Genomic DNA, 23,034 nt, shown 5'->3' on the forward strand with positions numbered 1-23,034 from the left:
TCTTTTTCATGCGTTATTGAAACCACGCTCTTGTATGAAAATGGCAGATCGCTTCCCTGAGATGTCTTAGAGTGATTTGACATCTTTAGTTGATCAAAAAAACAGTAAGAATGCTAAAAAAGCAACAAAAGTTGCCCTTAACGTCTTTAGAGAGTATCACAAAAAAAGATAAATAAACGAAGAGTCACTCGTATCATCGAAAGATAACTTGACAACTGTTCTAGGAAAACTTTACGCTGAAGCCAGAAAAAAGAATGGCAAGCTTTACACCAAAAACAACAACAACAACAACAACAACGAAAACAAAAACAAAAAAACACGGCGATCAAATGATCAAACAATTATCGAAGTCGGTTATCGCAAAATATCGTGATTTGTCAGTGTCTCGCGGATCAATTATTTGCCTCAGTCTTCCGATTCGGCAAACAATTGATCTGGTCGCCACTAAAAAATCACGATAGTTTGCTCAACCTCCTTCAATAATTGTTTATTGGTCAGTGTTGTTTTTTTTTTCTTTTTGTTTTTTTCATTAACTTACACCGCCACTGCCACGCGTGGTTGTAATCGTCGTCTTATAACCTTTCTTTTTCTAAGCACCAAAGAAAAGTGTGTGTGTGCGCCTATTTTAACAGGAAGTTTAAAACACATGATCAGCAAGCAACTTTTCCGATTCCATTTCATTCCACTAGTGGAATCAAATTGTTTCCAAAAACAGTTGTGTTTATATTTGACAGCAAAAAGGCAGAGATGCAAACGAAAGCTGTAGAAAAAGTTGGAACTCTGGTAATAACATCCCCGAAAATCTCCGAGCAACACTGCAATACTATGAACGTGAACTTAAAATTGCAAAGGAAACAGGAGACAAATTACAAGAAGTGAAGATTTGTTGTCATCTTGGGAACGTTTATCACAGTCATGGGGATTTCAAAAAAGCCATACACTACCATGAACGTTGCCTAGAAATCGCAAGAAAAGTGGGAGATGTGTCAAGTGAAGGAAAGTCGTATGGTAATCTAGGTTGCGATTATCAGGGACTTGGAGATTTCCAAAAAGCCATTCACTACCATGAACGTTGCCTAGAAATCGCAAGAAAAGTGGGAGACGTCAAAAGTGAAGGGGCGGCGTATGGTAATCTAGGCAACGGTTATGGTATACTCGGAGATGTCAAGAAAGCCATTCACTACAATGAACGTAGCCTAGAAATTGCAAGAAAAGTGGGAGATGTGTCAAGTGAAGGAACGGCGTATGGTAATCTAGGAGGCGATTATCAGAGACTTGGAGATTTCCAAAAAGCCTTTCACTACCATGAACGTTGCCTAGAAATTGCAAGAAAAGTGGGAGACGTGTCAAGTGAAGGAAAGTCGTATGCTAATCTAGGCTGCCATTATAACATACTCGGAGATTTCCAAAAAGCCATTCACTACAATGAACGTAGCCTAGAAATTGCAAGAAAAGTGGGAGACGTCACAACTGAAGGAACGGCGTATCTTAATCTAGGCGACGATTATGGTGAACTCGGAGATTTCAAAAAAGCCATTCACTACCATGACCTTTGCCTAGAAATTGCAAGAACAATGGGAGACGTCACAACTGAAGGAACGGCGTATCTTAATCTAGGCAACGATTATGATAATCTCGGAGATTTTAAAAAAGCCATTCACTATCATGACCTTTGCCTAGAAATTGCAAGAAAAGTGGGAGACGTGTCAAGTGAAGGAAGGGCGTATGGTAAACTAGGCAACGATTACTGGGGACTCGGAGATTTCCAAAAAGCCATTCACTACCAAGAACTTTGCCTAAAAATCGCAAAAAAAGTGGGAGACAAAGTCTTAATTGGCGAAGCGTTTTGTAACCTTGGAGTTGCCTTTCGCTCAATTGGTTCTTTATGCCGAGCTGTAGAATGTCATATAAACAGTATAAAGACGTTGAATGATGTAAGGCGCGATCTTGCGTTTAATGATGACTGGAAGGTGAGTCTGCGCCATTTGTACCAAAACGCATATTTTAATTTATGGCATTCGTTTTTAGCTCAAGGCAAGGTTGTGGAGGCACTCTTATCGGCTGAGCAGGGACGTGCACAGGCTCTGAATGATCTCATGGAGTTCAAGTATGCATCCAAAAACACGAGAGCCGAATCTTGCACAGAAATAAAAACTATAACTGACATTTACAGTTATCTCCCTTCCAATACAGTTTTCATTGCGCTCGGGAACCAAGCAGTAATTTTTTGGGTTTTACAGAGAGGAAAGGATGTACAGCTAAGAGCAAAACGGATCCCCGATGGCCAAGTTAATGTCAAGGATTTCTTAGACACCACACTAAAGAAAATTCGTGGAAGAGCTTTTGTAAAATGTGAGAATCGTTCACTGGACACGGCAAAAGATAAAAATCTCTCAGATGCGAGATCCCTTCCCGGAAAGAAGCAAAATCAATCCTCCCGTTCCCGGAATAGTGCCTTAAGCTTACTATATGAGACCATCGTAAGTCCTATACAAGATTTGTTACTTGAAAGTGAAGTAATATTCGTTCCCGAGGGTCCATCATGTTTGGCTCCTTTCGCTGCATTCATGGACTCAGATTCCAAGTACCTCTGCGAATCTTTCAGAATCCGCGTGATTCCATCGCTGACGAGTTTGAAATTGATCGCAGATTGTCCCGCTGATTACCACTATAAGAGTGGGGCGCTGATCGTGGGTGATCCTTGGATACAGGACGTTACTTTTGAGGGGACGAAGTTTGACCAGCTGCCATTCGCACGAAAAGAAGCGCAGATAATAGGGCGAATACTTCACACTACGCCGCTAATTGGAGAGCATGCAACGAAGAATGAAGTATTGAAACGACTCTCCTCGGTTGCTTTGGTGCACATTGCAGCACATGGGCGAATGGAAACAGGAGAAATTGCCTTAGCACCAAATCCTTCACCGGTATCACGGACCCCTACCGTGAAAGACTTCGTTTTAACAATGAAAGATGTACTGAATGTTCAGATGCGAGCAAGGTTGGCTGTGCTGAGTTGCTGTCATAGTGCTCGTGGGGAGATTAAGGCTGAGGGTGTGGTTGGCATCGCACGGGCGTTTTTGGGTGCTGGTGCTCGGTCTGTTCTGGTGTCATTGTGGGCGATTGATGACAAGGCTACTATGGAGTTCATGAAAATATTCTACCAGCACTTAATGAAAGGGGAAAGTGCTAGTGCAGCTCTGAACCAAGCCATGAAATCCATGAGAGAATCTGACGAGTTTAGTGAAGTGGATTACTGGGCTCCGTTTGTACTCATTGGTGATGACGTCACACTAGAATTAAGCGGACAAGAGTAGCCGACCTCCTCTGTGAGTAGAATGATCAACGTTTGAAATAAAAGTATTCACTAGCTATCATTAAAGTTATTTGCATCTCATCTCCTTTAACTTTTGAAATAACAGATGAGAGATCCCTTCCCCGTTATATGTTGTAAAGGTGTTGAAGTTGTTGTAGAAACTATGTTCTTCCTTTACAGAGGCCGAAATAAAAAAAAAAAAAGAAAGAAAACAAAAAATAAGAAAAAAAATACCTGGTCGCTACAACACTATCGTGCATATTAACTTTTTATTCCTCTAAAAAGTAGTGTACGTTTGTTGTTGTTACTCAAATTTGCCTTCCTGTTGTTTTTGCTTTATAGCTGCCGAACGCAGATCTGTGATAAATGAAGAAAAAACCAAAGTACCATTTGTGACGGCTTACATGATAGCAAAATCGTCATGAGAAGAAATCGATGACAAGAGACTATAAATAGCTTGTTAATTTTGAGTATCGTGTGATTTTGATTGTTTGAATAGTGGAGATAATTTTTTGACGAATTTTATTAGAATTGTGTTTAGCTAAGGAATACAGTTGACTCTCTATAAAATAGCGAATTATTTACCTGAACAGATTGTGTTAGTATTTTTTGCCGAGAAAAGTTTGTGCTGAGAAGCAATATTTTAGATTGAATCTTATACTTTTGTTATTTGTTATTTTTTTTTTCTTCTTTTCTGCTTACATACTGTAGATCATTAATAAGCAAACTGGTAGAGAAAGAGAAATTTGTCTCTGAAAAAATTCAATACAATAAGTGTGTAGATAAAATTCTTTCTTTACTACCCGCATACATTACTCATATGCCTCATTCTAAGAAACTGTTATTTTTTTCTCGATTTATAACAGCTTAATATTTGGTGATCAACGACATTTACTTCAGAAATTATAACTACTAGAGGATAAGAATAGTGAGAAAAGAAGCAAAAACCATAAAAAAGAAATTAATATCCTAGATTTTAGCTGGAAGAATGAACTCTTAAACGTAAGAATTATTGTTTTGCCGGGAGTAATTGAAACATGGTTTCTCTGTATTTGTCTTAAATACACTAGGAGAGCTGGAAATCACACAAAAATAGTAAAGAGAGCTTAGTGCTCCGATCACAAGTGGAGCTAAGAATTAAGATTTATAACACTGCAGATGATGGTGAAGTTTCTTCCAATATTAGGCGCTCTAAGCTTTAGCTAGGTGTGTAATGTTAGTAGTTACCAACTAGCTGCTTGTTACCTAGTCACAAAAAAGCATCTCCATCCACAAAGCTTAGTTTTAGTTTTTCATTGTTGTGGAAACTGGATTCTAGTCCTCGAATACCGACTTAATAGGCCATCATGTCAGTTTCAATTAGCTTCCCTTTTCCTTAGTAAAGAGAAAATCGATTATCTGTACTCCTCAATTTTCCAGATTCTTACGACGAGTTACTGAATTCTTTATAAATATTATCGAGTCGAGATTTCTAAAAACATGCACATGTAACTCGGTGCTTGTCGGAAAGGCGGAGCCCCAGAGAGCCAAATAATCCAGTTTCAACTGTAAATACCATACTACGTTTTGTTTTAGGATTAATAATAATTTGTGGCCCGATAAGAGAGAGTAAATAGAAGCTCAAGGCAGCCGTGTTCACTGGAATAAGTTTCACGCCTTCTCATTGAATGGCTATCTCAAATAAAGGTTTAAAATTTCAAAATTTCAATATTCTCCATTGTATTGCTGAGTTATTCCTCCAGAATTTTAAATATGTAAACCTGAAGTCCTTTTAGTTCTGACGATGAAATTCAAGTTTTGGGGTCTTTACCTTACTCTTTCTTACACGTATTCTACTCTTTTTACTCGCATTCGATCCAAATCTTTTTGCTTTTTTGTTATGACGAAAAACGAATTGACGTCAGGTTTTGATGTTTCAATGTCCTCATTGATTGTTGAAGTTTGTTGTAGATCCATGAACCGAAAGGGCGCATGCATCCACAACAATTTTTGACAATGTTCTGAAGCAATTTATCATCGATAAGGGGACAGATGCATAAATTAAAAGCCTTTCGCCTTGGGAGGGGGTACTTGTGTAAGCCGAGGCGTTTTTCTCAAAGGATTTACAGCATTCCCCTTCAGAGCAGAGTGGTCAGAGGAGAGGACCTGTAATCTACAGGTCCTGAGTTCGAATCCCTTCTCTGATCACTTCATGGATTTGTTACGTTTTTCTTTTTTTTCAACGAGGAAAACAACAACCCGAACGACCTTTCGATTTTTTTCGATTGCTCATCTCTTAAAATGTCCCACCACCATCATCATCATCATCATCATCATCATCATCATCATCATCATCATCATCATCATCATCATCATCATCATTACCACCACCATAATCATCATCATCATCATCGTCATCATCATCATCATTGTGGCCTGTTACTAGAGCGTTTAGTTCATTCCACAGGGGATAACCCAGCCGATATATGATTTTACATCGGTCTAAACTGTGCGATAAATTCTTTTATTTGGACTAAGCAAATCTCGGTAAGGACTATAAAGAAATTTGATAACAGCAGTGGGAAAATTTCCTGTGTGTGTTGGCAATTGCCAGAACATGCTTTTTGTGTTGATTTTGGATATGCCCTTATGAACCGAATATTCAGGGATTATTTAAAAAGTCATTTAATATGTCATCTTCGGTAGAAAACGTATCGATTACAATCGGACACCAACATTGCCTAGGCTGTATTCTTAGAAAAATGAAAGAAATTTTAATTTCCAAAGGTCATAGCGTGTGCAATCATTGTGAAGCACGAAAAGACAACAAATAACGAACTCATCACATTCACGTTTTTGCAAAAGGCCATGGAAACTGACTGCTAAGATGGTTAAATAAACTTCCGCTAAGATGGCGGATCTATCCTTGATTCTTTGGATTTTGAGAAGAGAGGATGTAAGATATTAAAGTGTGACCCTTCAAACTAAGCAGTACTTTCTTGTGGTGCTGTTTGTTATGTTATACAAGGTGGTTCTAACTTTTGAGTCTGTGGATGAAATCCTAAAATGTGACCGTTCAAATGAAAGCTACTGAGCAGTACTTTCCTGTGGTGCTGTTTCTTATGTTATACAAGGTGGTTCTAACTGTTGAGGCTGTGGATGAAATCCTAAAGTATGACGGTTCAAATGAAAGCTACTGAGCAGTACTTTCCTGTGGTGCTGTTTGTTATGTTATACAAGGTGGTTCTAACGTTTGAGGCTGTCGATGAGATCCTAAAGTGTGACCGTTCAAATGAAAGCTACTGAGCAGTACTTTTCTGTGGTGCTGTTTATTAGGCTGTACAAGGTGTTTCTAACTTTTTGAGTCTGTGGATGAAATCGTAAGGTAATGATCCTTCTGATAAAAGCAGATGTGTAATACTTTTATTTGGCACTAGTTGAAAAATGTTATTCTACTTTTTGCCCCTATTTTGGATAAAATCTTTCTTTTAAGTGTAAATAGTTCAAATGAAAGTGCGGAACTAAGCCTCATTGGTATAGAACATTTGTGCTCAAGAAGGAATCAATGTTGTAAAAATTTACATATGTAGAAAAAAAGAAAATCCTTATTTCTTCTGCGCCGGAGTTGGGAGAACAAGCAGCTGCGCCAGTTTTTGCTGTAAGAAAAAATAAACCATAATTTAGAATTTCTGCGCGAGTTTAAAGGGAAGACTATCACCTGTTTTTAGTGTCATTGAAAAGCCAAAAGACATGCAGTCGAACCTCCCGTAAGCGACCACCCAGAATGCCAAGATTTAGTGGTCGCTTACGAGAATCGAACCGCAGGGAGTCTCTTCTGGGAGCAGGTCTGACACACCTAATTATTCGAAGATATTTTACTGCGTATATTTTCCTGGTTACATTACGATCAAGGCCAGGTTGTCACTAAAAGTTCCTCGTAAACTCTGAGTGTAGCGTGGTACATGCAGCGGACATAGAGATCAGATCATGTGTCGAGTGGTCGCTTTCAAGCGGTTAAAAGAAATGAAAACTGTAATGCTGTCACCTCAAAAAGGTGGTCGCCGTCCCTTATAAGAGGTGGTCGTTTACGAGAGGTTCCAACTAAAGGGCTTTGACTGGGAAAAACATGGTGTTTTGTTTTAGGTGGTTGCTTATGGGAGGTGGTCGCTCACAAGAGGTGGTCGCACATGGAGGTTCGACTGTATTTGTATGGATCGAACAATAAAATAATGGTTTTTGTTACCAATAACCCTATTAGTGCACAGAAACTAGTATCATTTATCTTTGCCTGTAGATGGCTGGGATGGAAATGGATTGCAGCTTGCAATTTTTCATTTCAAGTTCTCCATGTATAATTTGGAGAAATCGCTTAAAACTGCTTACACTTTATTTTTCCTTGGAGAAAACATTTCATATTTCCCACCCGGTGCAAGAGTAAGAGAAATAGGTTGTTTGTGAATTGTTTGAGTAGTTTTTATCGCCATACGGAAAAACCTAAGTGATGGCCCTCTTATCAGACAAAGTTACTTTCCCCCAAAGGACGTTCTTGATAACTTCCAGGACCCAGAAAATACCCCCCTCCCCGAGGGATTCAGCTCTGTATAGAAAGACAACTCACCTGTAGCAATTCGACATTCCTTCGCGCCGCATCGTCTAGAATGGCAGGTTGTGATGGGCTCAAGTGAGATGCGGTGTTCAGATGAAAGGTCTGCAAAGAACAAAGTAGTATAGTGCAAGGAAAGCAATTAAGGACGTAGTAAACATTTGGGACTGTTCCGGAATAGAAATACCGTATTTATACGGTGACTGCTGGTCCCTGCTTCTAGGGGAAAAGGGATAGCGCAGTGGTGAGAGCACTCACCCCCCCCCCCCCCCCCCCACTAATGTGGTCGGGGTTCGATTCCCGAACTCGGCATCGTATGTGGGTTGAGTTTGTTGTTGGTTCTCGTCCTTGCTCCGAGAGGATTTTCTCCGGCTACTCCGGTTTTCAAATCTCTTCATAAACCAACATTTCTACATTACAATTTGATCTGAAAAGTGTCCCCAATTAGTGTTCTGCGCTAAATACATTGAAATATTTTTAACCTCCCTGGGCGCTTATTTAATTTTGGGCCCATGAGGGTGGGCGTTTATTCGAGGGTTAGAGCTTATTATTCTCCCAACACTTTCATCAAGCGAGGACATTTTAGAGAATAATAAAACAAGGGATAACAAGTTCATTTCGCTCCAATAAGACAAAACAAAGTTCAAAAGCTAACATGAACAAGCCATAAACAAAACATAAGTTCATGGGACACAAGAATTCACCTGTCCATTTCCAAGCGGAATAAGAACTTCGGCATCTGTTGCAAGGGGTCCATGGTTGACTATTGGTGATCCACTTAAAGACATGATTCTGTGAAAAAACAAATATTTAAATAAATAATATACCAGCCGTCACCTAGACCACCTACACCAACGCAAACCAACCGGCTATACCAGTCGTCACCTACACCAACGCATTGATGAGCATCGATTCTCCGCCATCGGGAAGCACCTGAAGAACGATGACCAAGTTGACACAATTGGCGACCTGACAAGCAACTTCATCATCCTCAAGAAATGTCAGGGAAAGCTTGATTGTTTAATCTTTGAAATGCTGTGCATCCGCAAGAAGAAACCGAGTCTTAACACTCAGTCAGACTTCATTATTTGTCTAACCCAGTGAACGGACATAAGTCTCACTTTATAACATCTCACTGAATGAACACCAGACAGTTACTTTTAGTCTTAATTTAATTTATTCTATTTCACACCTTTAGTTTCTGTAGAAATTATCTTTTCTGTTGCATTCTTTACTTGGTAAATGGTGCCAAGATGACACCGAAACGTCGTTCCAAATGTTGTTTTCTGTTTTTCAAAGGTCAATGTCCTGCCATAGAGGTGATGTTTGTGTCGCTAACAAAGTTTGATCAAATAGAAGAAAGATCCTCGCAATTGGTACACAACTGCTTAAAGGGGCAGTATCGTGGTGTTTTTGACCTCTTTTGTTAAAAATGGTGAAATAAGACCTTCAATTTGCTACAAAATAATTCTAGAACAACGAGAGGAGAGAAATCAACTCAATTTCTGACAGGAACAACTCGTACTCTGTTCTAGCGCATTTTGGAAACAAAAATACAAAAACTTGAAAAACATTAGCCTAACATTTTTCAAGTTTCAATCCATGGCGGCCTACTCTGTCTCTAGCGGAGGCACTAATCGACAGTTTTATTGCACTGGGGTGATAATTTATAACAAAACTAGACAATTATTTTGTTGTTTCCGTTGTCAGACAGACATTTTTAAGTTTTGAAATGACATCAAATTTTCGTGATACTTCCCCTTTAAGTTGCGCACTAACTGCGAGGATCTTTCATCTGCAGACTCATATATTTACACTCAAAGTGTGATCTGTTTGTATTCTTGGCCTGAATTTTCAGTTTAAGGAAGGTGCCTACTTTTGTTACTGCGCATACGTTCTGCTTTTGTTACTGCGATAAATTCTTTTTTAAGTTGCAGCAGTACCAGCTTGATTAACCCCTCCCCTGCGGGTACGTACGCCTCTCGTCCAAAAGGCGATTACAACAACTGACATTATGAACACTGTATTCTCAACAGTTTCTCGCCAATTGACTGAAACAAAAAAACAGTGTGACTTTGATAACGGTAGTATACAAGTCTCGCTCACCTTTCTCCAGCTCTCGGTTCTCGTAGCAGAGCGGGGGTCAATGGCAACCTAAACACACGTGATAATGATTGTGAATACTTTTGACAGTTGATACTGCGTTGATATCAGCCTAGTGTTACTGTAAGGGCCATTCGCTCATCGCATCACAGCAAAATGGAAACGAAGTCACTTAGTCATATGGGATTAACAATTCGTTGACAACACAAAAACGTTAGGGAGTTTTACCAACGACGACGGCGACATTGGCTTAATTACCAAAATAATAACTCTGCACCTGCATTACACTTTTTGGTAAATTTCTTTGCCGTCACTGCATGGCTAGGACGTGAAATTCCTGATAGGACGTTTTTCTTTCATGGAGGACGTAAATACACGACCGCGAATTGTTCTTTCTCTTTCTAAACTTGAGTGCGATCTCCAGAAATTCAACTCCAGAAAAATTCACCTACATTTGACATTTAAAGCGAGTTGCAATTATCGCGACGACGTTGAGAAAACGCGAATTCGTTTTAATAGTGACGTTTTCGCTGCCGTCGCCGTCCTCGTTTCTAAAGCTCTCTATTAACACGCCAACGTAACAGTAGGTTAGGGATTAAGGCTAGGGAATGACCATTTCAGTTTTGAGAGGTATGGGGTTGGGCACTATTGTTTAAATTGCAGACAATAACAAGGATTTCCCTTTTTGTCTATACCACCGCTCCCCCCCCCCCCCCCCCATCCCCTTCCCCAATAATAGACTACTCCATCTCATTGGACAAACAGCATTTACTTCCAGTTCCCGACTAAACCAACGCCTGGAGCAGTCTAATGAAATAGAGAAAGGAGTCGTTACTTTCTCACAAATCATTGCCTTCATTACGAGCTTGCAGCGATCATCAAATCAGTACAGACCTATAAATTAAAGTACGAGTCGACTACGACTACAAATAGGACATTTCACTTTAAGTTTTTTAGCGTTTTTTGAGCGACGAACTTAACGCATTTGTTTCGAGTGATGATACAATCTCGTACCCATAGTCCTCAGGCTTTTTGGTCAGCGGGTAAGCGCCAAGAAAGACTGTGAAGAATTCGAAAAAAAATTAAATTTTCTTGATTGGCTGTTGTGCATGTGTATAAGCTACGTAACGGCTTCCATTGTTTTACCACAGGAATCCTGCGGTAATAAAATTCCAGTACCCCAGAGTCTCTCCTGGCGACCATCCGCTGGCCAAAGAGCCGGAGGACTGTGGGTACCAGATTGGCGATGATAGCTAAAAGCTGGTTCACACGTGCGACGCAAGCGACGTGCGATCCCAAGACCAAGATGGCTGCAATCTTGTTCCCAAGCCCGCGTTCCTCTGGACCAGCAGTCGAGAAACGAGGACTATTGGAAGGGAAGACCTTAGATAATAAGGCCTGGAGCCAGATCATTTTCAGAGCCCAGCGGTTTTCGCGAAAACATGGGTTTGGTCGGGGTGCCCATTCTCGCGGGCTCACAAACCTGGTTTCAGTCCTTGTTATTTAAGGATTTTCTTTTGGAAGAGCTTAAAGGTGGACACCAACTTGGTTTGAACTTAATCCGTAGAGGCATGGAACGACAGAGTATTTTCCGTCTTGCGTTTGCGTTTGCCTTTGTGATACCCCAGTTCACACGTGTGAAATGCAAGCGCAAAGGAAATGAAAAAAAAATCCATTTCTTTCGTTGGCGCTTGCGTTTGCGTTGTAGTAGTTCACACGTGTGTTTCTTTGCGCTTGCCCTTGCATTTGCGTTGCTCGTGTAAGCCTGCCTCAAGTCTTTTCGTGATATCAAAAAGGCGAGATCACTTACATTTTATGGACTTGTTTTGGGCACTACGCCTTCCCCACAAAAAACTGTCAGTAAGAATAAAGTGATAACGGCTACCTCGTTTCCCGCCAAAATGACACTGGGTCATTCGTGCACGCACTCCTTCTCTTTTGGCGGGAAAATCTCGTACCCAAGCTAGCATCTAAAGGTCTCTAATATTGACTTACCGAGGATCAAACTTTGGCGTGACTAGTGGTGTGTGACTATGTGGCACTGCTCGTGCAGCTGGGGTTACAAACTGTGTTTTGGACTGCAATCGTTTGCTGAAAGAAAATTGAGAGAAACATGAGATAAAGGGAACCTTGAGCAACTTTGGTGGTAACTATCAGTATTAATTTTAGAGTACGATATTGCGAGATTTAAGCAAAGAAAAATGTAATGTCGCATCCTATTTTTTTGTAAGTACGTCTAATTTTGGGTCTGAGGTTGAACGATCTTATTATTATTATTATTATTATTATTATTATTTTATTTTTATTTTTTGCTGTTTGAGGCTGAAAAAGTTCTTAAGATGTTTTACAAGCTTTATATAGTGTGGCATTTCAATAAAGCAAGGTGTGCATCACCGGAAACTTATCAAAGAGCATTACCCGCCGCAATGTGGTATCAAGTTGCTTGTGACATGGTTACGCTGCATACTCTAGTGCTGGCCACAAGACGGCATGCCAACCAACTCACAGTAGATTTGGCTTGATGAAAACTAGTGAACACAGAGGTTTGCAACGTGACATAAAGATTGGGTTAATGGGACTAAAGTCTATAATAAATACGCCGTATTCACACTGCTTATTTAAAACAACAGATGGTCGAATTAAAAACCTTCTTAACCGACTCTCTGCCTTGGGTGTTCTTACTTTGTTCTTAAAATTTTTAAATTTTTGGCTAATATATCTTGGCCTCGATATTCATATATAAAACATGACTGTATGCAGTGGTATTTTTGCGCAGTTTATGACTACGCGGGGAATGCAGATCTTATCAAGGGTTACTGGGCAGTCCAAAATGAAAATTGGGGGTGACCACACATATTTCAGAGCAATGATCATTCTAAAATGCTTTAAAATACAAAACAATGTACTACATTTTCAGTTTTTTTATTATAATTGAAGCTTGGTCATCTCTGAAATTTGAGCGGCTAACCCCAATTTCTTTCTTTGGGTTTTAATACCCTTTGAGAATATATTCTTTTCCTGCGCGGCCATAAGCCACGCAAAATTACCTTTGAGTCAACACGTATTTTCCTTAAGAGATTAGAGGTTCTTGCTCCCTTCATTTTTGAGATCTTCCTTGTGCATCTCTCGATCGGTCGAAGGAACAGGAATTAGGCTGCTTGAATCTGAAGAACGAGGTCCGGAATCTACTGAAACCGCACTGAAACCAGTCAAGCCGGTCTATGGTCAGCGGAGTTCTCCTCTGGTACAGTATATATCCTCATACATAACGTACCTACTAAGTATTACCCGGAAATTGGTAACTGTTTCATCATCCAAGACTATAAAATAATCTTCACGTGTCCTTTTCCAACGATCATTCCGCGACTGAGCGCCAACTTACCAAGAAACCTGGTGTACGTGGTTGAAGCAGTTATGAATTCTGCTGTTGAAGTTAAAAGACGCAAAGGCGACCTCGTAGAAGTCAGCAAGCAACAATTCACTTCGTTGTATCCACAGTTGGCAGATTTTGGCGAGCATGGAACTGTCATGTGCCCTCCAATATTTTCGTTTGGATACAAAGCCCCCATCGGCAAGGCCTCTGGTGCTGCATCACTTAGTCGCATTGAGGAAGACAGTTTAAGAGGAGACACAGCTGAACTCAAGATCTTCAAGATGCTGGAAAAGTGTAATCTGCCAATGTTTGTTATAGCCAACTTAAAGTGGTCAAATTTCATTCAGGAAGTTGTTCAGCAGAGGTTGCCAGAGAATCATCCTAGCTTATCATACGTGGCTGAAGCTTTAAAAACAGCGAAGGAAGTAGACTTTGCAATTATTCATCGGAAAATTGGTGTGATTCTTTTCGAGGTCAAGGCAAAATTCAGGAAGGATGCGTATCGTAAAGCGAAAGATCAACTTAAAGAGGCAGAGAAGTTCATCCAAGCGCTGTTGTTGGCAATCCGCGATGAAGGAAGAACCTCGGAAATGGAAATTCCGATTCTTAAAGTTGTTGCGATGCCTAATGACAAAACCTACAACAGCCATGCCACCGCTAGGGAACCTACGCTTGACTCATCGAAGTCAGGAACAAAGACTGGATGCGAAAAAGTAAGAGCAGGAGAAGCTGAGACGGCGCTGAACTCAGATCGGGCTTCCTCTAAGCCTGATTTCATTGACCTTCGTCAAGAAAATTTGGATTCGTTGGATAAATTTTTGGTCTGGTGGCGAGAGCAATTCGTTGAGAGGGAATTTGACAAGGAACGAAAACAAGCATTGCACACTCTGCTTTCTATATTTGTGAGCCAGAGGACTGAAATTACATGTACTAGTCCATATGGTGGAAAAGAGCTATCAGATGACGTGCTTCCTCATAAAATGCTCGCACGCATTTACAACGAAATTGATAACCAAAGCTTCTTGGAGCAAAGCCACAACAAAGTTTGCACCAAAAATCCTAAGAAGAAACTGAAAGTGGTCGATCCTGTAGTGAGAACAAGCGACAAACCAAATTTAGGAATACTGGAAAAGAAGTTTTTGTTCCTCAACCGTGAACAACTTGAGATATGGGAGGGCCCATACCGTCAGGTCTTTAATGGTGCCCCAGGCTGTGGAAAAACAATTTTGCTGCAATTCAAAGCACTTGAATGTGCCAGGAAAGGAGAAAAGGTTCAGATATTTGTTCCAGATCCCCTTATGAACCTCTATACAAATTTTTTTTGTGGGCAACAAAATGTTTATGTTCTTCAGTTGGGTAACCTGGGAGGTGAAATTGACCATGATAGTCACTGCTTTGTCGATGAATTTCAGCTTGTTGCAATGTACGTCGACACCGAACCCAGCGGGAAACAGGGACGAAACCTTAGGAAGAACCTTGAATCCAAAGGAAAAGATCTATATTTTTGGATTGCCGGCAATGATGTACAATTCTTTCCATGTACACCGATACCAGGCTTTGAATCTCAGTTGTGGGGGTGGTTCTCTGAAAAGTTAGAGGAACTTGAAACCATGGCTGAATTTTACTGCCCTACTGAAATGAAAACAGTGGTGAGGTGTACACATGAAATCCATGACTTTGTGCAAGAATATCTCAGCAAAGCAGGCATCAGTCGACCAGAAGGTGCTACTGCTGTTGACTCAATCAACCTTGGCCATCAGATCCGTGGACCTCCAGTCAAAGTCCTCAACTTACAGGAGAATTTTAGTGCTGCAAATTGTGCAAAACTAATAAAAGAAAAGATTGAGGGCTGGACAAATTACAATGATATTGCCGTTCTAGTTTCAAGTGCTTTTCCCCAAAGGGAACTGTTTGATAGCCTGTCAAATTTTGGGATTCCAGTTTGCAATGTTGGAAGTAATGAGAATGCAGTAGTCATTGATTCTGTGGTCAATATTCACTCGTATCAGTGGCTATTCGTCATTGTTGTCTCCAAATCCAGTCCCGAGTACTCTGTGCAAAATTACACTATGTTTACTCGGGCTGTTGCAAAACTGGTTGTAATAAATTACTCATAGTGGAATTCAGTATTCCACTTGTATAACCTGCAATCACAGAATTTATGAATAACATCAGCTATTTAAGATTATGGAAGACTAACTGACTTGACAACAGTGAACACACGTTGATCAAATTACTGTACATAGCTGGTATGAGCAGCATCTTAGTGTATTTCAAGGCTACTAAATGAAATTACATTATCAATCTATGCTGCCGGCCTCCGAATCACTATCTTACACCTGTACCATGTTTCTTGGAATGTTGTTTTAAAAGAAAATATATGTCTTTGAAGCCTGTTAGTGCATACGATATCTTAGAAAGGCAAGATCGTAATATCTTTAGAAAAGTATCAAAGTCAATCAGGCACCCACTCTTGCCCAAGTTGCCACGTATCTAATTGTCCTGTTACAATCTTAGGAAAGAGACTTGTCATAAGCCAAAGATAAATACAATGCGTTTTAAAAACTCTTTTTATGTCAACCTTTTAGTATTTTAAATACAAATTAGCTTGGCTTGTAATATATATACTTAGAGCTTGAACACTATATATGTACTTGTAACAGAAGATACAGTGGAATCTCTCCTTACGGACACCTCTGTAATACGAACACCTCTCTATAATGGACAGTTTGCTTGGTCTCTGAGAGACCGAAATCCATATAAAGCCTACCTCTCTAAAACGGACACCTCTATAATACAGACACTTATTCCTGTCGCCTTGGAGTCCGTAATAAAGAGGTTTGACTGTATGTACATGTATTTTCATTTTTTTGAAGAATAAAAGACAGATCTTCAATAGAAAGAACGAATATGCTTAATGAGGTTTTAAACCCGACTGAAATACTGTTTATGAAGGCCAGATTCTAATTATTATTAAATTATTATTAAATTATTATTATTATTATTATTATTATTATTATTATTATTATTATTATTATTATTATTATTATTATTAACTACAATCCTGGCCAAAATGTTTGGGATGGAGTCCTCAGTGTGGTTGATCTAGACATAAATCTGTGTATGTAATATCCACGTGTGTTACAGTGCGACGCGCCTTACCATGGCCACCCAACAAACTTTTTTTTACAAGTTAGCCAATCAGGATACGCGAATTTGATTAATGGCAATGCCTTCTTGCAAAGTCCAACAGGCAAGTGATGTAACACCGAATTATTGAAAACATTGTACTTACAAGTTTTGTATTTTATGGCTAACTTGTAAAAATAAGTTTGTTGGGTGGCCAATTGGTAAGGCGGGTCGCACTGTAATGCAGGGGGGTGGGGGGATTGCATCAATGGGCGACAAACAGAAAAGATGTTGCTTCTGTTGAGGCAAATCTGAGTAAAAACATCCAAAAGCAACCGAAAAAGCACTATAGGTCAGTTATACTGCAAGTCCTTCAACTATTTTGAGTGCAGATATTTGCATGTTTCACTCAAGCAAACCTTGCCCACCAACCAAACCGGCTAAAAATAAATAACAAAAAATGAAAATAAACAATTATAACAAAAATAACAAAAAATCATGTACCTTGTACGCTTGCCAGTTGAGGGGGGTGGCATTGACACATCACTCTCTTTAGTCTTACGAGCCTTTGCAGACCTTGTCCCCTTATCCAGTGTGCTGCTGGGAGATGCATCTTTTCTCTGGTCATTGAAAAATTAAAAGGTTTGTGAGTCCTTCAATTTTCTTGTATCTGCATTAATTTCATGTAGGATTAAGGTGATTTGTATTGCTACAGTTTGAAAACATACATCTGTAGTCTGACTTCCTACATATGCTGAGCCTACTCAAAAACTAGATGGCTATTTCCTCCTAAATGAGCAGGTGACCTATCTTTTTTTATCTCATTATTTTAACTTAGAGCTCTATTATTCTCTTTAATTTTTTTAGAAAAATTTGACAACAGAAAAATGAGTTATATACAAGCAAAATATTAATGCCCAACACTTGCAGGCATAAAAATAGTGATACCGAGAACTTGCACACAAGAAATTTTTGGGTCGATACTGCTTCATATTTTGCTTCCCTGTCAAGAAATTCACCTTCATGTAGTACAGTACATAGTGGTGAACAATCACAGAAAGTTTGAGAAAATTTTCACAACAACTCTTATTTCGCAGGAATCACCTTAAAGACAGTGTTTTTTGCAAAAAACCTTCCCCACTGAAGGGATTTTCTCTAAGATGCCCGTACCCCTCTGGATTTCCAATCTACATGTAAAATAAAACTTCTTACATTTTTTGGCCATTGACCAACCACCCCCGCCCTTCACCCACACTCCCTCTTCTTCCTGAAATACACACTCCCTTCTGTGGGGAGTTTGGACATTTCCCGGACCTACACGTAGATGTTACAGGTCAAAATAAACTTTAGGTCATTTTCTTCAACCTAGGGAAATTTTAAATCAAACTAGGTTATTTTTTTAACCTAAGTAATTCCCCCCCCCCCCCCTCGTGTTCTACTTTACCTCCCCCACTACTTACCTTACCCACCCCCAATTTAATGTTTAGCAAGTAACAACGAAAGAAAGATTTTTGTCTGTACTTACTCAGGGCTTGAACTCTCGACCTCCGGGTTTGTAATCTATCACCTATACCACTAGGCCATCGTGGAATCGTTGCAAATTTCCCTATATTTCTTTGTTTTATTACTCATGTGGCACCCAGGCCTCCTCGGTCAAAACTTTGTACATGCGTAGTTGAACAAAACCCTAACCCTTTAATCATCGCTTAGACCTAATCAGTAATATTAACCTAGGTTAAAAAAAATGACCTAGGTTGAAATACATTTAACCTGAAAATAAATTTGACCTGTAACATAGACAATACAACAAAATTTGTCACCAAATTTCCCTAGTTGGTGCTTACAGTCACCTGGTGATCCTTACAGCGGTTACCAATAACACGCGACCCATCGCCTTCAAAAGACTTCGACAAAGTTGCGTTTTGGTGGACGTCAATCAAAGAAAAGCCGTTGAAATTATTTTCAATTCTGACAAGATTCCAAGGTAACCCGGCAAGAAACTGACAATTTTTGCTTCGCTAAGAGAAGGTAAACTTTATTTAAATTGATTTCCCAGCTAGATCAGGTGAAAATAAAAGGTATTTTTGAATTAAAAAATTTAATGTTCACTGCACGTGATAATTTGCTCACTTGCACGCATCGCTGATTTTGCAAAATTATTTATACGCGTAGCGATTTCAAATGTTTCAGAAAAAATGCAGCTTCGTCTAAACAATGCCCATTCTTTTAGATAAACTGGCTTGGAAATCAACTTTCATAAAGTTTACCATCTGTCAGCGGATAAAACTGTCAATTTCTTGGTTCTGTTGCTTTGAATTGTTGTCTGAATTCAAAATAATTTCAACGGCTTTTCTATGATTGACGTCCACCAAAATGCAAACTTTATCGGAGTCTTTTGAAGGCGATAAGTCGCGTGTTACTGGTAACCGCTATAAAGCATGCCCTTTGTTTAATTATTGTCATGGTAGGTCACCAAAACCCCTACCAAACCCTAACCCTTAAACCATTGCTTAGGCCTAATCCGTAATATTAAGCTAGGTTAAAAAAAATGACCTAGGTTGAAATACATTTAACCTGAAGATAAATTTGACCTGTAACATAGACAATACAACAAAATTGGTCACCAAATTTCCCTAGTTGGTGCTTACAGTCACCTTTTGGGTCAGAAACAAAGATGTCCTGACCAGTATTTTATTAAAATGACAGTCAACATACATTGTACATGTAGCTCAAATGCAGTACTGTAGTGTAGGTATTGTAGGATATTTGTGTTGTACATGTAGGTAATGCATTTGTGTTACAATAAATTTAAAAGAAAATGTATATTCTCCCTATATCAATTAATAAATATATACTTATTAAAGAACGAGTTGAAGGAATTTGTTTATCAATCAATGCATGCTATATTTGGTGATCATTTCCCTTATTGTCATATGATCTAAATGAAATAAAGCAGTGATATCATATACGTGTATGTGAAGAGGAATTAGATACTGGTTGCTATAAGGACTTAAAGGGATAAGAGACTCTTTGAACGGCTGACACTCAAGTTCCAAATTTTGATGGTGTTCAATTTCGCAGTGTGTATCCATGGATCAACATACCTATAAGAAGGCGGTATCATTTTAATGCCAACTGAATTAACATAATAATATTATAATTTGTAAGATAACTCTACCATACCTTCCTTGAGCGCAAAGACTTGGGAGCTGTAGTTGGTTCTGAGAACTCGGGTTCCTGCAGATGAAAATAGCTTCATCAAGCAAGAGGGGAGCTACATTGCACTAGTGAGTGAATAGCCTTAATTTTAATTAATACCTTTTTTGGTCTGCCTGCCTTTCTTTTTTTTTTTTCTTTTTTTTACTTTTTTTCAATCTCTTCTCACAAATAAATTTTACAATCACTACATGTATGTTAATCAAAATAATGCCAAACCTGACTGGGAAATCAATCAATCAATCAATCAAACTGGCCCCTCACTGGATTGACACATGATGGCTAATCAACAGGCCTGGCTTTTCCCTTACAATCAATTTTTTCAACCATGCATAATGAATCCTTTGGCAGTAATTATAACCACCAAGTTTATTAATTATTAATTTCATATTAGATTTTTGTTGACACCATACCATGGCAACTTGTAAGAAAAATCTTATTAAACCGACAAGTAAGTACAGTGGAATCTCAGTTATCCGAACCCTCAATTTTTCAAAACTCCTGATTCTTGGAACCCAAAGTTGTTTCCCTCGGATTTTCTTCGGTCAGATTTTTACCGCTGATTTTTTTAAATCCCGATTTTTCGAACCAAATATTTTTTCTTGGAGGTTTGGTATTCCACTGCACTTGTAGTGGCAAGCCAAACAACACAGTCACATATAGCTGTTAGTTATTAAGTAAAATAAACTTTTCTGACTTAGACTTTTCCTAATGACCAGGAATGTTTCCCTTGAATTTTCCTTAATAGTTATATTCAATGAGCCACACTGGGCTCTAATATCAACTTTAATACATACCCACATAATTTTGTTTCATAAAATCAGTCTAAAGTCTGCACATTATTCACCAGGCCCCAGTAATGTTACATGTACAGTACAAGATACAGTGTACATGTATTGTACATCCAGTAATAAGATAAAAATTAATATGTGGGAAAATCTCCACATAGCCTTATGATCGTAATATAAATCATTATTAAGTATTTGCAAAAATCTTGAAATTGCTCCTCTGAATAGTGACAATTATCCAGGCAATGGATAAAGTTACTTTTCAGATCCACTTCTTTAAATAACTGGAAAGAGATCAACAATCATACACTTCTCTGTTGCTTTAATTATAAAGATTGACAAGTGGTCTCTTTCACTTATAGACCTTTGTCACTCGGCAGCCATGTTGACTCTCAGGAGAATAAAAAGCTTTTTTGGGCATGGCAAGCCTCGCATTGAATTCATGTCTGGGCGAGGCTCGTTGTGCAAAAACAAAGCAATTTTAAATTCCTCTAAGACTCGACATGGCCCTGTGTGGCATTAAAGGTATATTGCTATACATTTTAAAAGTACTCACAGAAAATTTCACAGATGCAACCTTATCTTCTCGTTTGGATGAAAATCCTGTAAAAATGCAAATAATAAAAATTCAAACATGTACTGTATATTGGGGCAACCATATCATTTGACAATTACATGTACCCTAACAATCTTGAAATCCCAAGAGAGAAAAGGATTTAATAAATGAAGGATTTGGCGCTTAACTGGTTACAAACAAGAAGTGATTTGGCCAAGTACATGAAGAATCCAAATTTATCCAAAAATCATCTGCTCTGTAATTTTGACCACAGCCTCAGGGAGTCGGCGTCTGACTGAAACCAACTTTCCCTTGATATTTCATTCGTGATTTCAAGGCTCAGTTTGGTGAATTACATGTAGCTTGCGACCTCCGACCTGAAAGAACTTTACTGAAGCTTAACACATGAACGACTAATTCTTCTCTTCTCTCTTCAAAGCCGAGCAAAAGAAACACTTGTCTCTTGTGCCTTTTTCCACCAAACAACTTCAGTAGAGTCCTACATATATGAAGTGATAAATGTGACAAAGACTATTAAGTGACCAAGAGTACTGTATGATAGAAAATGCCTGCTTGCCAAAAATCAGCATCTTTAATATATGCAATTTGGGGAAGGGATATCAAATAAATAAAAAGGTTATGCTCCTATTCCTCCATATCATATAAATCCTTCTATGTATAATTTTGCCCCAGTTCTAGACGTTAAGTTATCATGGACATCACACAGGACTTTATTAAATATACATGTTAAAACACCAATGAAATACCAGGTGAGCTTTCGCGCAAAAACATGATACATGTATCTTTGCACGTGAAAAAAAACATGTTATTTTCACACGTGAAATATCATCGTTGTTATGGTTACATAATAAATCGCTCCAGCCTTTTGCAATGATTTGGTATTTCATTGGTGTTTAATATATAATAAACAGAACATTACATGGCCGCTTGGACATACAAAATGTCCGTTCTCGTGTTGAAAAATATTTCACTCGTTGGCTGCACTCACTCGTGAAATATTTTTCAACACTCGAAGAGAAATTTTGTATCTCCCTGCAGTCATGTAATATCCTCTATTTGAAAACTTACATGTACATGTACTTGTAAGCTTTGAGGATTGATCAGAACTGCAGTAACCTTACCAACTGTCGGCGTTTTCAATGGTATGTTCCCTAATTCAGTCAATGGAGCTCTACAAAAACAAGTCCACAACCATTAGTCTTTTTAGAGCTTGAAACTGATTTAATTAACTAAATAATTAATCAATTAATTAATTAATATACTAGAAGAAGGACGTTTTCCCTCAGAAGACACTGTCTCTGAAATGGCACTTCCTAGTCTGTTACCGTTATGAAACAAAAAATTCTAAAAAAAAATTTCTTTGACCAAAATAAAGTTTAATTAGGCTAATAGTACATGTATATATCTGAAAAAAAAAAAGAAAAGAAAACTAAAATACCTACTGACAATATAAATCAGTACATAAAAGTTTAAATTTTCAGCTATTTTCTCGTACGTAGTGACCCTTCACACAACACAATGGGATTCTATTACTATCATGATTGCATTCAATAATACAATAATTTACTATACTGACAACAGTCATGATTATAATCATTTTGATACAGTAACTTACCACTTGCCCGGGGTTGCCTATTAATAGGGGTCTGACTTTACATGTAATTATAATAATAATTATAATTTATTATAATTTAATTAAATTTAATAATTATTAACATGACTGTGTATTAAGTACCTGGCAGCCAATTCTGATACAGGATTTAAAGCAGATCTTGTGATGTCAGTGACAAAGTCAGATGCCTAAAAAAATGTTATTAATAAATAACTGAAAATAAGTCACAGAGTATCTTAATGTAAGGTAGGTATTAATTAAACTCTGACCATGGGGTACGTGTACAGTATGTAGATGTACTCCGGGCCAACAGATGGCCACAACTTAATAAAAATTAA

The 23,034-nt window shown here is 38.6% G+C and overlaps 3 protein-coding genes across 14 annotated transcripts in view; 2 read left to right on the plus strand and 1 right to left on the minus strand.

Moving 5' to 3' along the window:
* The window catches only part of LOC146459734 (uncharacterized), a 159,204-nt gene extending 152,647 nt beyond the window's left edge, over positions 1-6,557 (plus strand). For all 11 annotated transcript variants that reach the window (XM_085089049.1, XM_085089054.1, XM_085089056.1 and 8 more), the window contains 2 exons: positions 735-3,329; positions 3,659-6,557. In XM_085089049.1, coding sequence (XP_084945175.1) covers positions 735-3,317 — 2,583 coding nt within the window. In that variant the 3' untranslated portion in view covers positions 3,318-3,329; positions 3,659-6,557. The remainder of the gene's footprint in view (positions 1-734; positions 3,330-3,658) is intronic.
* The window catches only part of LOC146459735 (borealin-like), a 135,543-nt gene that overhangs the window by 109,188 nt on the left and 3,321 nt on the right, over positions 1-23,034 (minus strand). Inside the window, exons 5-14 of one of the 2 annotated variants that reach the window (XM_085089063.1) lie at positions 22,820-22,884; positions 22,206-22,255; positions 21,064-21,110; positions 19,687-19,740; positions 17,008-17,123; positions 11,997-12,092; positions 10,005-10,052; positions 8,603-8,690; positions 7,914-8,003; positions 6,052-6,951 (exon numbers count right to left, since the gene is read on the minus strand). In XM_085089063.1, coding sequence (XP_084945189.1) covers positions 6,901-6,951; positions 7,914-8,003; positions 8,603-8,690; positions 10,005-10,052; positions 11,997-12,092; positions 17,008-17,123; positions 19,687-19,740; positions 21,064-21,110; positions 22,206-22,255; positions 22,820-22,884 — 705 coding nt within the window. In that variant the 3' untranslated portion in view covers positions 6,052-6,900. Of the gene's footprint in view, positions 1-6,051; positions 6,952-7,913; positions 8,004-8,602; positions 8,691-10,004; positions 10,053-11,996; positions 12,093-17,007; positions 17,124-19,686; positions 19,741-21,063; positions 21,111-22,205; positions 22,256-22,819; positions 22,885-23,034 lie in introns of those variants that run through there. The other variant, XR_014857836.1, reaches the window with a different exon arrangement.
* On the plus strand, positions 12,100-15,944 carry LOC146459738 (uncharacterized). The gene has a single exon (XM_085089062.1). It carries the CDS (start codon positions 13,416-13,418, stop codon positions 15,489-15,491), a length of 2,076 nt encoding a protein of 691 aa, XP_084945188.1. The 5' UTR covers positions 12,100-13,415; the 3' UTR covers positions 15,492-15,944.

This window comes from Pavona decussata, unplaced genomic scaffold, assembly GCF_977016875.1.
Source record: "Pavona decussata unplaced genomic scaffold, jaPavDecu1.1 SCAFFOLD_217, whole genome shotgun sequence".
Lineage (NCBI taxonomy): Eukaryota > Metazoa > Cnidaria > Anthozoa > Scleractinia > Agariciidae > Pavona > Pavona decussata.